Below are 16,214 nucleotides of genomic sequence, written 5' to 3'. Positions count from 1 at the left end.
GTAGGCGGGAGCATTTGCAAACGAGCGCGAGCCTTGAGACCATCCATCCATCCATCGGTCCCTCTTCCTCCTTCCTCTATCTACTGTTCCAAACTAACTTCTCCATCAGCCGGCTCCAGTGGCTGGGTGAGTTTCACCATTTCAGCAGCCGAAAAGACAGAGAGCAATGCTGAAGATGACAGTCAGAGTGGCTGGCAGGGCAGACAGACGTACCAGAAACAGAGGACAAACAACCAGCGTTTGTCTGGTGCCATGTTTTGATGCCCATCGATCATATTGATCCATTCATCCATCACTAGTAGACTAAGACTTGTCTGGTGGCTGCTGTTAAAGGGAAACCCAGTCCAAAAACACTGTTCAAATGCCCCACGACAAGTTCATGGCCCTCTGGGAGATGTTGAGAGGCATTCTGATTGATGATTTATAACGGTGTGAGAATATCTGAAGGTGGATTTTTTTCCCCCATCCACCCAGCAGCAGCAGAAGAAGAGTCTTACCAGGGTAGAAGTCTTTGGATTTGGACAGTTTGATGGTGGCTCCAGTCTCTTTCTGCAGCTGGACGATGGTCTGACCGCCCTTTCCGATGATGGAGCCGGCGGCATAGCTGGGAATCAAAACCTTCAGGAAGTACTCGCCTTCCTCTGCAGCGGGAAACAGGAGACAGGAAGTCAGTGTCAGGAAATCACAAGGAGTTACTGCAGTCTGGTTAGGTTATTTAACAAAAAAGGTAGACAAAGAAAAGGACCACAAGCTACAGTATGCACTATTGGTGTATCTATTTGTACATATTGCAGAATGCAAATAGACAATATGTACCTTTGCCTCCCTGTCTGTTCTTTTCTCCACATTTCAAACATGTTTTATTTTTATTTATTTTTTCAGCTCTGAGGTAAGCCATCAAGGTACATTTTATGTAAGGGATTTTAATGTTGAAGAAGAGTAAGTATACGCACATCACATAAAACTGTATCAATGAAAGACGCGGTAATGCTTGTACACTTGCTCCATGCCACAAAAGTTTAATAATGACAACGTTTCGACAATCTTCATCAGGTCAAAATGTTTTGAAGAATTCATATTTATGCATCAATTGGACCGCATCGGAAATAAGTAGGCCTTTACCATCTTAATGGGCTATCCAGGCATTAATCTCTTGTGATCTCTCTTGTGAGGTGTTTTTTATCATGTACTTTGATGTTTGATGTGTACATGTATACTTGTAATTGCTTTGAATGCCAAACAAACCGAATCTAATCTTATCTAATGAAATCATGCACACCCATAGGCTGATAAGCTCTATGATGGCAGGTGTGTTACTGGTTAACCATCCAAACCACCCGGGGTGATAAACATCCAACAATAATTAACAATTCAATAGAAACAGGCCTATAGAGAAAATCAGTACTGTAATAAAAAAGCCATACTTCCAAAAAACATATCAAACATACATTATATCTTATAAATGAATATAAACATAATGATACAACAACCCATTACCAGAACCTACATCACCTAATTTCAAAAATATTGTTATATATCCAATGGATTTGAATGGGAATTAGTAAAATTCTGAGATCTATGTCAAGTCCCATCCTGGCACGGATCATCACGTTTGAACGTCAGAAAGGATGTGAGTGAGTGCCACATGGCTACGCAAGCAGAGTAATGTGTCTTTATCTGTCTCCCCCTTTCCTCTCTCTCAACCCACCGTAAGGCTTCCCCTAAACAGCACAAGCCCACCCACCCGCATCAAACGATGACGGATATCCATGACAACTAATTATTCACGTAATATGATGATTCCCAGCCGTCGTTATCTCTCCTTTTCTCCGCGTGTCCATTTGTGCATGCCTCCAAACAAACGCTCTCTCCAGATTGGTCTGATCTAATTTCAGCGCCGGGCCCGAGGAATCTGGTCCTCGTCACTGGCTCGGCACGCGGGGGGGAGTCCTCTGATGTAATAATGCACTTGTCTTCTCAGCCCTGAACCAGGAAGTGGGGCTTCAGAGGAGATAGCGACCCATCACCACTAATGGAGATGCTGTAGATTTGTTTGCCAAAATGAAATTCTGGTAATAGATGTGGACACTTAGCCTGGTAAACCATCCTGATCACGTGAACTCACATTCTGTTTTGTTCTGCGGATGAGCCTGGCTTCCAGCCTGCCCACAGGACTTTTGAGATTTTTTTTTTAGAAGTTTCTTGGCGGAAAACGTTTTAGCCATTCTTCTGAGTGGATTTGTATTGGCCAGATCCAACTCGGATCTGACGCCGATTGGCTGAAGGACTGGATATGGCGACGCTGATTGGCTGAAGGAGTTGTCTGTCAAGGCAGGTTCTCCCACGCACTGAAATCACTGTGTGGACAGATGGAAGTCCAGACTGATACGTAGAGCAAAACAGAATGTGAAGTCACATGGTTTTAACCAGGCTAGTGCGCACTGCGCACTCTTCCCTGTCCATAAGAACTGACCAATCAAAACTTGAGAGTGAAGTCTCTAAGTCATTCTCAACCTTTTTCGTATCACAGACACTTACTGTAGTCCACATTAGAAATTTTTTTGATACGACTTTATCCATCATTCCTTGACTATCTCTATTGTATTGTAGAGAGATGATAGTGTAACTGATCAAAATATATTCTTCTACATTCTGTAATTGTGTTAACCTATTGTTGTGTTGTTTACTGGGATCCCCTGGAACTCCCTCAAGGACCTGTGGTGGTCTCCGGACTCAACTTGACCACACTGCACAAGATTTCTGGCTGTTGACCCAAATATCCAATGGGTTAAATCTTGATGTAATGTATGATGTAATGTACAGTATGTCTGGCCAAAGTTGCTTCGTGCGGCTTTAGGAAAAACCTCCAGAGTTCTCCAGTCACAGTGTAAGAGACAGCTGCTATTTCCATGTGAATTGAAAACGAGCTCAATTACAGGTGTGTGGACTGACCAAAAGGTTTTGACATTTTAGATGTTATGTTGGTTATGTTCTTAATTGCCCAGACACTTATCACAGTGAGGGAAGCAGTTTCAACATTTGTCCTCCAGTTTCTGTAAAATGACTCACAGGAACCAACGACCACAACCGAAAGGTCACAGCACATTTTAATCATTTTGGCCGATGCTCTTCTGGAGAGCCACTTTACTCTGAGAGAGAGGGAGAGAGAGAGCGACAGAGAGAGAGAGACAGAGAGAGGGAGACAGAGAGAGGGAGGGGGATGGGGCTGGACAGGAAGCACGAGTGGGGATTGAACCTATGACCTTTTGGTTACGGTGCAGACTACACCTTAACCTCACAGGCCACTGTAGTTTTCCTCCTCCCACTTTCTCTTTCATGAATAATGCGGAAAATCACATACAGTACGATAACTGAGATATGGGTGCGTGCGTGTGTGTGTGTGTATGTGTGTGTGTGTGTGTGTGTGTGCGTGTGCGTGTGTGTGTGTGTGTGTGTGTGTGTGTGTGTGTGTGTGTGTATGTGTGCGTGCGTGCATGTGTGCATGTTTGGGGATAGGTAGATAAGAACAAAGCCCTCCCATTCTGAAACAGACGTGTCTTTGTCTCAAAAGCGATGATATCAACATGCTGTAGGTCGCTGCCTCAGACTCTTTCCTAACTTCCTTCCTTCCTTCCTTTCTTCGTCAGTAAAGGGTCATTTCACCCAAATAATTCAGGTGACTTCAGATTGATGCCCTTTGAAAATTGCCCTTAATTCCGATGAGCCCATTAGACTAAGTTCATTTCCCAAACAAACACTATCTATTTTGGAATTCAACGATTCCCTACTCATCATTCAGTATATCTAAATTAAATGTTTTGTCAACCAAGAGTTTAAGTCAGCTAACATTCTTTCAAAAGTACCACAACCTGCTTTAATTGGTTAATTAGTTATTGATCCTTTTCTAAGATTAAGGGATACATATGGCTGGGCGATATGGTTGAAATCAATATCACGATAATCATGATGTTTGCAAAATCATGTTTAAGATCAAGCTCATTAACTGTTCATCATTAATTAGATCGATTAAATACTGAATTTGCTTTAATCCTATGTATCCATTTTTGGGGGAAACTACCACCTTAAATTCATCAGTTAATATTTAAAAACAGATTATATATTTTTTTTAAATGGGCGTGGGGAATCGATCTGCTTGCATGTTTTTAGTGGGGGGTTATAGGAAAGCCCAGGGGAGCATGGAGAGAACATGCAAACTCCATACAGAAAGGCCCTTTTCACAAGATAGCCCACATGGGCACCAGACACCGAAGGCATGGGGAGACATACCCCCAGTGCCAAGTTGCCAACAGCATCCCAGGCGAGAATCAAACCCAGGACCTTCTTGGCCTTCTAACCAGGGCCTTCTTCATATCTACTGTTTGGAGGTGGGGCATCCGATAGCAACATAGTTTACATGACTACATTACATAGTTTTACATGACTTGACAGTGTTCTGTCTCTTTAAACTGCCACTAATTATGTGTCTTAGTGGTTCCCTCCATAACAGCAGTATTCATATTTGATAATCCAGGACAGGTAACCTCTGGAGGCAGATTAAAATAGGATTATTATAACAGGGGCACACTTTCTCCAAGGGCGAGGCACCTTGTAACATGGCTGTTCTCTCTGTCTGCCACCCAGGATGCTGCACTGTAAAAATATACATGGAGCATAGACGAGAGGCTTCTTCCATCGAACTGACTGGTGAAACACTAATACAACTCACTTAACTATAATCAATTTAATAATCCAATATATAAATTAGTCTCTCCCCAGACTCAAATATTACGTTGAATCGCTGCACTCCACATACTACATACGTGAGTCTGTGCCACTTCACAGCCACTGCTGGTTTTTTAAGTCTGATCGCAAGAGGACCGCAATGGAAATAAGCCGCAAGGCTTTATTGTGTTTTTATCCTCGGTGAACTGTCTGTTTCCCTGTATCTGTGTTGACTTTTTCACCAAAATAAATCAATCAATCAATCAATCAATCGCAAAGTCGTTACTGGCATATCACTGGCCAAGTGAACGGTTCCCTCCCATAACCAGCCGGCTGAGGGAAAGTGTCCCAGACCCAGAGAGAGCTCTGCAGCATGCAGTAACGTAGTGTATCAGCGTAAGAACTCTCATGGGTCTGGTGTATGTATGTATATATATATATATATATATACTGTAAATAAAGGGAGCATGTGGGCAATGTGTCTCTGTTTGTTTACATTTTTGTCGCACTGATGATGTCATAGTGACACCCCTGATGATGTCATCAGTGATTCATCATTGATGTCATAGTGACATAGTCATAAATCACTATTGATGTCATCAGTGATGAAGTTGTGACATCATCAATGATGTCATTCATCAGTGATGTCAGAAGAGCATGTGAGACTATGTTGATTTTGAGGGGAAAACGTATTCAATCTCTCTAAAAATGTTTATTGTAATATTTGTATTGTCTGTAAAAGTCTTTCATTTTTGTAACTCAAGTTACTTACTACTGTACATTTTAAAAAGTATCACATTTGTTTTAGTTTTGTGCTGCCGATCATTCCACAAGACTACACAGTCACTTCTTTCAGATAGTGGAAATCTCATCTGGTGTCGTGTCTCATTTCATACATCTCTGTCTGGCTGCTTCCAGCCTGGCTGTCGTCATCTTCTCCAAACGCTCTCAATCTGGGATTGCACTATAGAACAATTTGTGAGAATCAGCCGCCGGTACGCACAGAAACCTGACACTTCTCTGCTAATCGAATCAAATAAACAGCTGAGATCTCAAGCTATGCAGAGTAAAACCACCTACCCTCAGTTTACCTACCTTTTTATTTGTCAAATAAAGTTCATCCACCCTTTTTAAAGTAGTATACATCTTACTGATATAAGTCGCAGTGTAAGTCCTGTAGGGTTAAGGCTGATGTAAATTGCATGAAAATAAGGCATTTATATAAACTAGGGATCTCGCGAGATGCCTAGGCTCGCCTGCTACACGGGCTCACAAGCTCGAACGCCGCACGGCCTCGCCCGTCCTGCAGCTCGCGGAGCTGGCCCTGTAGCTCGCCAAGCTGGCCCTGCAGCTCGCATTCGCAGCTCGGCCACTGCACAGCCCTGTCTGCAGCTCGGCTGCTGTGTGGCCAATGAGACCAGCATCACTGATGATGTCAGATTTATGACATCACTGAAGTTGTCACAGTGAGATTTATGACATCACTGATGATGCCACAGTGGGATTTATGACATCACTGATGATGTCACAGTGGGATTTATGAGGGATTTATGACATCACTGATGATGTCACAGTGGATTTATGACATCACTGATGATATCACAGTGGATTTATGACATCACTGATGATGTCACAGTGGGATTTATGGCATCACTGGGATTTATGACATCACTGATGATGTCACAGTGGGATTTATGAGATCACTGATGATGTCACAGTGGGATTTATGAAATCACAGTGGGACAGAGAAACAGAGAAACAAACAGACAGACAGACAGAGCCCTAGCTCCCATTTATATACTGATGATGATGATGATGATGATGATTAACACTATTCTGAAACTAGATAGACTATTGTGTATACATTGATGGTTCTTTCGAGAGCTTGGTATTTTCCCTGCTCGATTTGTAAAGTGTCTCCAGATAACTTTTGTTGGCATTATATAAAAACAATTGACTTGACTTTTCCTTGCAAGGAGTTTTTACTTTCTCCAACTTGCATCCAACTTCTATCTTTTATGTAGCAAACCATCACTGATCTCAATCTACACAGAAGGGCTTTTCCAAAGTAAAAACAGATATAGGAAAATGATCTCCCCATTCTTTCCATCCATAAATGTCACCTTCCCTCTCCTCTCCACCTCTCCTGCACTCCTCGTTCTCCTTCTCTTCTGCAGATGAGGTTTAGGTATAGAAACAAACGTATCTAATGTGACTTAGCCAGGAAAACTGTGGTCCCACTGAGGTTTAACTCCCAATCAGAATATTTGTGCCTCCAGAGCAGCTCTGGATCCAAAACATGTCTGTTGATAAGGCAGTGATCACAGCACAGGAGGATTTTTTTATGTGCCTGTTCCTTTTGCCATTTACTTTCAATGGTTTAGTCACCATAGCCTCCACGTCATCCAGACTAGCATCTCGACATTAGCCACACATTATGTCAGTGTCAGACAGCCTCTTAAACGGAAAACAAGTATAATATAATGTAGATGGGGAGATAACAGGAGAGAGTGGAAGCTATTACCAAGTATACATTATGCACTACATTCTCTCCTTGGGCCAATGGAACTTGCCCTACTCAGGAGGAGCCACATTGACCCCAAAAATTATTTGAAAGAGCCACAATCCAAAAAAAAGTCTCTTTCGTCCCTTTATCTTCTTAGACTTTCATTTATTTATTTGTTTTATGTAGGACATAAACATGTGACAACTACCCATAAAGGAGCCGCATGTGGCTCTAGAGCCTCGGGTTGAGTATCACTGGCGCTTAGGCGGACTTCTAGTCATTGAAATCCTAGTGAAATCACACAATTTACTAATTTTGCTGGGGACTCCCCTGCGCCCCCTCGTCAAGCTGACGTTCGAGTATAATAGGTCTAGCTGCCGTCGGCAAGGCTCCAAGTCGAGGCTGACGTTGGAGCCTGTTTTCCGCATTACAGTTTCTCAGTAGCATCCCCGACCCTTCTTCAATTTTGTCTTGACCACTGTTATTTTCAACACGGTATCCTTTTTGTTACACTAAGTCAGCTCGTTAACACTAATTAGGTAGTCGCATAGCAACAAGGATGATGTAACACTCCTTGTGTCCTTGAGCTCTCTCTGATGCTCACAGCTGCACTTTGTGTCTGGGCAGGAGGGAAAAAACATTGTGTCCTAAACTCCACTCTGCCTTCTCCACCTCTCCTCTCTTCTCCTCTCTCTCCTCTCTCTCCTCTCTTCTCCTCTCCTCTCTCTCATCTCTCCTCTCCTTTTACCTCTCCATTTCATGTGCCCGTCTCCGCCATCTCTTCTTCCATTCCCTCATCCCTCTCCTCCTCTCCTCTCTCTCCGCTCTCCTCTCCTCTCCTAGATGTAGCAGTGTTCTGCAGTGACCCACTTTGAGTGTGAAGCCTAGACTGACCTGCTTTAGATAGAAGCTGGCTAATTATAGCCAGCCCATATTAATAAAGCAAGGGAATTGATAAATAATAGCAAACACATTCATATGCACACACAAAGCTCGTCTACAGTACACACACGCGCGCATGCACGCACGCCCGCGCACACACACACACACACACACACACACACACACGCACACCTCCACAAAGACGTCAGATAGCCTACAGGACGTGATTCATCCTCTCTAGTCTATACAGCACTGTAACAACTGAATCATGTGCATCACCTACTGCCATCAAATGTATTGTATATGTCCTACAATGAGATATCCACAAGTTGTCACACACTTACAAATTAGCAGTATCACAAAGTTGAAACGGACGGTGGATACTAGCGAATTCCTGGCTGACATAACGACTTTTTGAAAAACACTTGAAGGCTGGACTTTCTGTATTCAATGCTGAATGATGCAATTTAGATAATGATTTCCAAAAGTGTATAATATATAAATCCCTACCTGAAGTGTAGATGATATTGTCTGTAAAAGTGTTATCATTTTCTGACTTAAGTTACCAAGTACACTTTGAAACGTACCAATTTGTTTTAATTGTGTGCTGGCGATCATTTTACGAGAACAGCTGTCTCTTCTTTCAAATAGCGTAGTGGAAATCTCATGTGTTCTCGTATCTCATTTGAGTTGAGTTGAACTTGTACTTCAGTTTGCAGGGTCAAAAGACTAAACATGTACATAAGAACAGCATGGCATACATGTGTCATTGAGCAGCGGTGCAGTGCTGTTGAATTGCTTTAATAGCAGGTAACTTTTAGGTATATTTGGACTTTGGCTGAAATGAGCTTTTGGCAACCTGGATAACTAATCATGATTCAAACATCATAAAAACAAACAAACAAACAAACAGCTTGTAAAATGTGCTGCAGTGCCGGCCACATTGGAAGATGTTGAATTTGTCTGTTTTGAAACCTAAAACTTGGCGAGAGGTTTTATCACCATTCCTGCATTTTATCAGATCCATCAGGTCTGTATTAAATCTGCATTAAAAGCCTTTGACTTAATAAAGACCAAAGTTAGTATAAAAGCCCCAAACTTAATGCGTCTTTTCATTGAGCTCTGTTTACAGCTGTCTGGTTTAAAGTCAAAGCTGCTGTGTTTGGTGTGTGTGTGTGTGTGTGTGTGTGTGTGTGTGTGTGTGTGTGTGTGTGTGTGTGTGTGTGTGTGTGTGTGTGTGTGTGTGTGTGTGTGTGTGTGTGTGTGTGTGTGTGTGTGTGTGTGTGTGTGTGTGTGTGTGTGTGTGTGTGTGTGTGTGTGTGTGTGTGTGTGTGTGTGTGTGTGTGTGTGTGTGTGTGTGTGTGTGTGTGTGTGTGTGTGTGTGTGTGTGTGTGTGTGTGTGTGTGTAAGGAGTGCAGAGGCATCATGTAATCCCTGCTTTGCGATGCAACATGCCGGCTCTGCTGGGAGCTTAATGAGGCACTTTAGGACGAAGCCGTTTGTCAAAAGTGCTTCAAAAATTAATTTGAGAAAATATAATGGATCTGGCAGGCTAAAAATGTCCTGAAAATTATTGGAGGGTAGAAACGGATGGTAAAACATGATATAATTAAAACATGAGGCTCTACAAAGCATAGTTTGGTGAATATACTGTATATTGATATGGTGATATATCACTGCAATTTGGGGTTCAGTATCTTGCCCAAGGACACTTTGGAGGAGCCGGGGAGCGAACCACCAATCTCTTTTATCCAAAGCAATTAGTGGACAACCCGCTTTACCTCCTAAGCCACAGCCGCCAATTGATAACCGTGACTCATTTAAGGGTTGAGAAGCTTGAGGCTTAATAATAATTGCTGGCATGAAAAAATACATTATAATGAAGTTATAACTTGAGTCATCTTTTTTATATATTTTATTTTCAATTTGAAAAATACAGTATATATGAACAAAAATGAACAAGCTCAGACACAGTAACGGAAAACAAACAAACAAACAAACAAAAAAACATACATATATCAACAGTTATCATAATGTGGTACCATCCATATAAGGTGCTTATATACTTGTAAGAGATGTTGCACATGGGGTCCCACGAAAGGCGTCCAACAGAGACCAGCCGGGCAAGTCACCCACCGCCCCTAACCTCGTCGAGGTAGGCCAGAAACGGGTCCCAAATAGTTAGAAACTTTTTAAGGGAGTTGGTTCTCAAGGTTCTGAGCCTCTCCATCCTTATAACAGAGATCATGTCCATCAACCACAGTTGGAAAGAAAGTGAAGAGGGGGACTTCCATTCTTTCAGAATTAGTTTTTTGGCACTTATGAGTCAACTTAGCCCTTTTGCCGCCAAAGTAGTCATATTTTCTTTCTTTTTTTGACTGATGAATTTCAGCGGGCAAAGGTTTTCCAAAATGGATATTTAGTATTTTGGAACCAATTTCATTCATCATTTATCGTTTTCTCTTCACTACTTACTATTCAATTGGACCCCAACAAAGCAGAATTTGGAACGCACAGAAGCAAATCCCAATTGTGTCAAATTCTCTCAACACTCAGCTCAAAGGTCAAAGTGTCATCCCAGCCCACAAGGTGTGTCTCTACCTTCTTTAGTTCTGACCCGTTCTGGAGAAGCCCAAACTGGTGTCAGTGCACACTGACGCCACAGTTGCAAATTCTAATTATACTGAATTATCCCCACGGCTCATGCAGTGTGTCATCCCTGGTCCCCTGGGTGCAGGTGATTTCTCATGCATGCTCCAACCAAGCATAATAAGCAGGCTGGGCCCAGGCAGCTGCTTGGTCTGCCCCATCATCATCATCATCATCATCGGCGACTGCTCAGCTCGCCGTGTCTGAGCCGTCAGCGCTGACCTCAGCATCTGATAGAGGTCACGAGACGCTGACCTCAGCATCTGATAGAGGTCACGAGACGCTGACCTCAGCATCTGATAGAGGTCACGAGACGCTGGCTGTTACAGCTCCCATCATTAAAAGGCGGCGGAGGAAAACTTGTCCTCCCGTGGGTGTTGGAGCAAACTGTCCCGACATGACCCGAAGTGATTTATTGGCTGTGTATGAAGGAATCGACCTATAATGTAGCATTTCTAGGTACTGTAGGACTAGGAAGTTGTCATTTTTAAGTTTTAGGCTGTTTGAAACAGGCAGGATAGATTTGCAGTCTTTCTAGGTACCTATTTTTGGCAAATTTTCGAGGAAGGATGCAATGGTTCCTTAGGTGGGTTAGGATATCCCATAACACCTTGCGACCCTGCTAACTTATGAAGAACGAAACTAGCCCCAGACTTCCGTTTAATGGCTGTGCCCAAAAGCTCACGCTAGAGAAAAAAGTGACACGTTTGCTAAAATAACAAACATCTATCACTTTCTTTTTCTTTTAAAATCATCAATAAGTTCAAGCATTACTTCATTTTAGTGCGGTCAGTTGTTTGTACGCTGTCAGGAAAGTCACTTTAGTAGGAAGCATCCTAACTGACTGGATCTGGGACACTGCTACGTTAGCTACAGTAGTAGCTATTAGGGCTGCTCGATAAATCGATTTTGAATGCTAATCGAATTAATTAGTTAGGACGATGTTAAAAAAACGAAAATCGTAAAATCGATTTTTTAACTAGAGTAATTACGTTACGGCGGGGCGGCTCTCTCTCATGTACGCCTGCTGCTACTCGTCCCTTCTCCCCGCTGTAAAGTCTCTCTGGAGGCTGTGACTACTGCTGGCTACTAAAGACAGCAGCAATTAACTTATTTCAACCCCTCCAAAAAGCAGTGTGTGAGCACTGAGCAGCATGTTGCACTGCGGGGCGGGCTGTGCAAGGTAACGATTACCACAACACACACACGCGCGCGCACGAACAAAGACGTTATCACCGGACGCTGAAATGTTGCCTTTATAGTTCACATAACAACACGTGAGGCCACCGAGTAACGTTATCAGGACTCACCTCCAAAACAGCAAATCCACCAGTGTCAAGTGACTGCAGGTTAGCAAGCAACAGCCAGGAAGTTAGGCATAGCAAGTTAGGCTAAAACAGGAAGTTGGGTTGTTCTGCCTTCAGAGTAAAAGTGTAATTTGTCACTTGTGGAAAAAAAGAGAAAAAAGAGCTCTGCAAGGCAACAAATGTTTAGAGAAGTATAATAGTATAAAAAAAATCAAAATCAAAATCGAAAATCGAGTTTTGAGAGAAAAAATCGTCAATTTAATTTTTAGGCAAAATCGAACAGCCCTAGTAGCCATGGGAACTTGCCTCATGTTTTGCTCTGGCTGTCCGCATTTGTATCTGGCGATGTCAGGCTATTAGCTAGGCAAGTCCAACTGAAGCTATTATACTTCAATAGCAATCGAACGTCAGCTCTCTCACTCACACACACACACACACACACCCACCCACACACACACACACAGACACCCACACACACACACACACACACACACACACACACACACACACACACACACACAGTTGCCCCTGCCACTGCCACCCTCCATTTTCTAAATGCAGGGAGGCAGGGGGAAACTGTGACTGGCTGCCCCCAGCGTGCGATGCTACCTTGAGGACGTCTGAAACCAATTATTTATCTGTCACCTACATTCAAACCAGGTACCTTATTAAGCAGATACCTACTTAGGTAGCTATAGGTGATAAACAGGTTCCTTGCATTTTAGACACAGACATTCTTTGGAGAGAATATGAAGAGCAAACCAAGGTCTCATGCTGTCAGATGCAAGTCCCGCAGTAGGGGTGTCAAAAATAATCGATTATAACATGCATCGCGATGCGGACGTGCACGATTCTGCATCGATTCACAAATGTCAAAAATCGATTATTAAAAAATATATATATATATAATCAAATAAAATATAATGGAAGTACATGCAGTTGTTTATTTTAATTATGGATCATAATACAATGCAATTCCAAATGCACTTTTATTTTAACACGTTCACTGCCATTGGCGAGTCAACTCGTCAAGCAGAAACCAACGGTTGACTGCCAATGGCGAGTCAACTCGTCAAAAAAAAAAAAAATGTTTTGACGGTGGGACGTTGATCTAACCCTTTTACATCTCCTATAAAAATATGAGAGCCACCGAACGTGTACAACCCATTCCACCGACCCACTAAGTGGCGACAGTGCTCTCCAGACTATTGAAAGCCGAGCCAAAACTGCAGGGAATAGCGTGAGGAAGCCATTCTCATACTGTAGGCGAAAACGCTTTCGCGCTGGAGCACAACGGTGGCGCACAACGGTGGGGGGTTCCAAAAATAGACTGGGTGGAACACACTTTGAAACACGCAGCATAAAGCCCAGAATCGCAAAAGCTTCATCAAAGCTCTCAACCGAAACCCCAAGAAACGAGCGAGCCCATCCAGACTCGCCTGACGAGGGGCAGCCAGGCAGCACAGACAACAGAAACTCGCTTGTCACACACCCGCCCGCTGCAGCCACGGAGGGAGGAGAACACACACGGAGGGAGGAGTTTGAAGGAGAGGGGGGTTTCCTGCTGTTATGGAGGAAATTACTGTTCAAAACTATTGTTTAGATGTCTGACGTCTTACTGATGCCAAAAATAAATGGTTAAAGTGACTGTTCTATCGAATTTCACAAAAAGGCATTTTTCTCACCTTTCATTTTCAGACGCTGAAACCATGCTGTATTCAACTGCTAATACCTACATAACTACTAACTCTACAAACTAACTCTTTTAGACAGAGAAAGCACACATTCTATTAGTTCTTTTGAGATATTTTGTGTTCCCAAAATCCTAACAGAAAAGAATCCTCGGCTCTTGAAAGATGAGCCAGAATCCTAAAAAAAAAACCTTGGCAGAAGCTACCTACCTAGTATTGAAAAAACGGCTGGCAGTGAATGTGTTAAAAGTAGCCACACAGTGAGAAAAAAGAAAGTGAGAAAAAATAAATCAAAAAAGTGATGCATCGATTTAAGATGCATCAAGATGCATCGATAATGGTAATCGAATCGAATCGTAGCCCTCTGAATTGTAATCGAACCGAATCGTGAGGGCACTGAAGATTCACAGCGCTATCCCGCAGCCAAAGAAAGTCAGGTTTTAGGCCTCCAGGGAAGACTGCTTATTGTCTCATTGCATTTTAGAGATGACACAGTGGACTTTTACTGTAATAGCATTCAATGACCTGAGCGTATTGAAACTCACTGCACACCTAAATGCCCATTTCAGGTTTATGGCTATCCAGGATGTTTAACTGGCTGATAGTGGCACTGTGTTGAGCAAACTTGATGTGTCAGCAAGATGTCAAACACATCATTTGCTGCTATTTTCTGCACCTGCTGATATGAGACATTATCAAAGAGCTGACGCCTCAGTGCAGCGGCTCTGCCACATACTGAGCACCTCAGCCCGAGCCCGTGTGCAGCGGCTCTGCCACATACTGAGCACCTCAGCCTGCGGTGTGCAGCGGCTCTGCCACATACTGAGCACCTCAGCCCGCGGTGTGCAGCGCTCTGCCACATACTGAGCACCTCAGCTCGCGGTGTGCAGCGGCTCTGCCACATACTGAGCACCTCAGCTCGCGGTGTGCAGCGGCTCTGCCACATACTGAGCACCTCAGCTCGCGGTGTGCAGCGGCTCTGCCACATACTGAGCTTGGAAACTTTCAATTCAAATCAGGAACAGAAAAACACCATCATTGCAGTTGTGGAGTATGTTTTCGCTGTCAGAAAAAAAAATTGTTTGTCGAATGGAAGAAACCTTTAAACACAATCGTAGTAGAAACTATTTTATAAGCATTTTATGTCTATAGACAAATGAATGGCGGATGAAATCCCTTAGGATGTATCCAGAACCCGGAAGAGGGTGTGACTTTGGCACTCTATAGGCTATGCTCCTTTTCAACAACACCACCTGCTTCACAATCACAAACATTCACAGCTGGAAGCTCAACTGTGCAACTGGGGGTTAAATGCCTTGCTCCAAGGCATTTAAGGCATTTTGGTAATTTACACTTTGTTTGCCTGGTTTAGGATTCAAACCGGCAGCCTTCCAGTCCTCTTATCTAACCTCTGGCCTCCAGCTGCTCTCAACATGCTGTGAACATGGTGGTGCGGTTACAACTTCCAACCAGCCAGAGTCAACTTTGGAGTGGATAGTGGAATGACTACGTAATAGAGATACATTGGCCTGTGTGTGTGTGTGTGTGTGTGTGTGTGTGTGTGTGTGTGTGTGTGTGTGTGTGTGTGTGTGTGTGTGTGTGTGTGTGTGTGTGTGTGTGTGTGTGTGTGTGTGTGTGTGTGTGTGTGTGACTGATACGGTCTGCCTACAGCTGAGTAAGTACAGGGTTCTCTGGTTGCCGTGACGAGGGTCTTTGTTTTCCCTCCGCTAAGCAACACACTCACAAACAGAAACTTAGGCCACACACACGTGCACACGCGCGTGCGCACACACACACACACACACACACACACACACACACACACACACACAGGAAGCACACACATTTCCTCAAAAGGATTTGATTAAAAAAAACGTTTGCCCCTTTTTCTAGGTGTCTGTTTTGTGAAGAATGTGTGTGTGTGTGCGTGGGCGTGTGTGTGTGTGTGTGTGTGTGTGTGTGTGTGTGTGTGTGTGTGTGTGTGCGTGTGCGTGTGCGTGCACGTGTGCATGCGTGCGTGTGTATGATGTAATGAAAATGAGTCCAACCCACCACTCCCAGGGGTTTGTCCTAAAAGGAACAAGTAACAGAGAGTGAGGCAGCCAGCTAGGTCAGAGTGGCCTACATGTCTTAGGCCTGGTATAACTGTCCTCCAGCCTGCCTGCTATGTGTGTGTGTGTGTGTGTGTGTGTGTGTCTAAAGGGCTGTTCACACACGCCGCAAGACGCACAAAAGGCCCCGAAAAAGTGCTGCAGCCATTTTTAAGCGGTGCAATCGCTTCTATAAGTGACGTGTGTGTGTCCGTCCGTCCGTCCGTTTGATGGGATTTGAGCGCGGGATTTGAGCACGGGATTAACGATGCATTTAGGGATGCACGATATATCGGCAATCATATCGGTATCGGCCGATGTTAGTCATTTTTTAACATATCGGTATCGGTCCGATGTTGCAATGTTA

General features: G+C 43.5%; 1 protein-coding gene across 7 annotated transcripts in view; it reads right to left on the bottom strand.

Moving 5' to 3' along the window:
- The window catches only part of nova2 (NOVA alternative splicing regulator 2), a gene marked incomplete at both ends in the record, with an annotated part of 113,967 nt that overhangs the window by 82,366 nt on the left and 15,387 nt on the right, over positions 1 to 16,214 (bottom strand). For 5 of the 7 annotated variants that reach the window (XM_083637015.1, XM_083637014.1, XM_083637011.1 and 2 more), the window contains one exon: positions 498 to 641. In XM_083637015.1, the coding sequence (XP_083493141.1) occupies positions 498 to 641 (144 nt within the window). Of the gene's footprint in view, positions 1 to 470; positions 696 to 16,214 lie in introns of all 7 variants that reach the window. The other 2 variants (XM_083637016.1, XM_083637012.1) reach the window with 2 other exon arrangements.

Source organism: Poromitra crassiceps, assembly GCF_964638095.1.
Source record: "Poromitra crassiceps genome assembly, chromosome: 5".
In the NCBI taxonomy this organism is placed as follows: domain Eukaryota; kingdom Metazoa; phylum Chordata; class Actinopteri; order Beryciformes; family Melamphaidae; genus Poromitra; species Poromitra crassiceps.
Note: the sequence above shows the minus strand (reverse complement) of the source record. Positions and strands in the feature narration are given on the sequence as shown.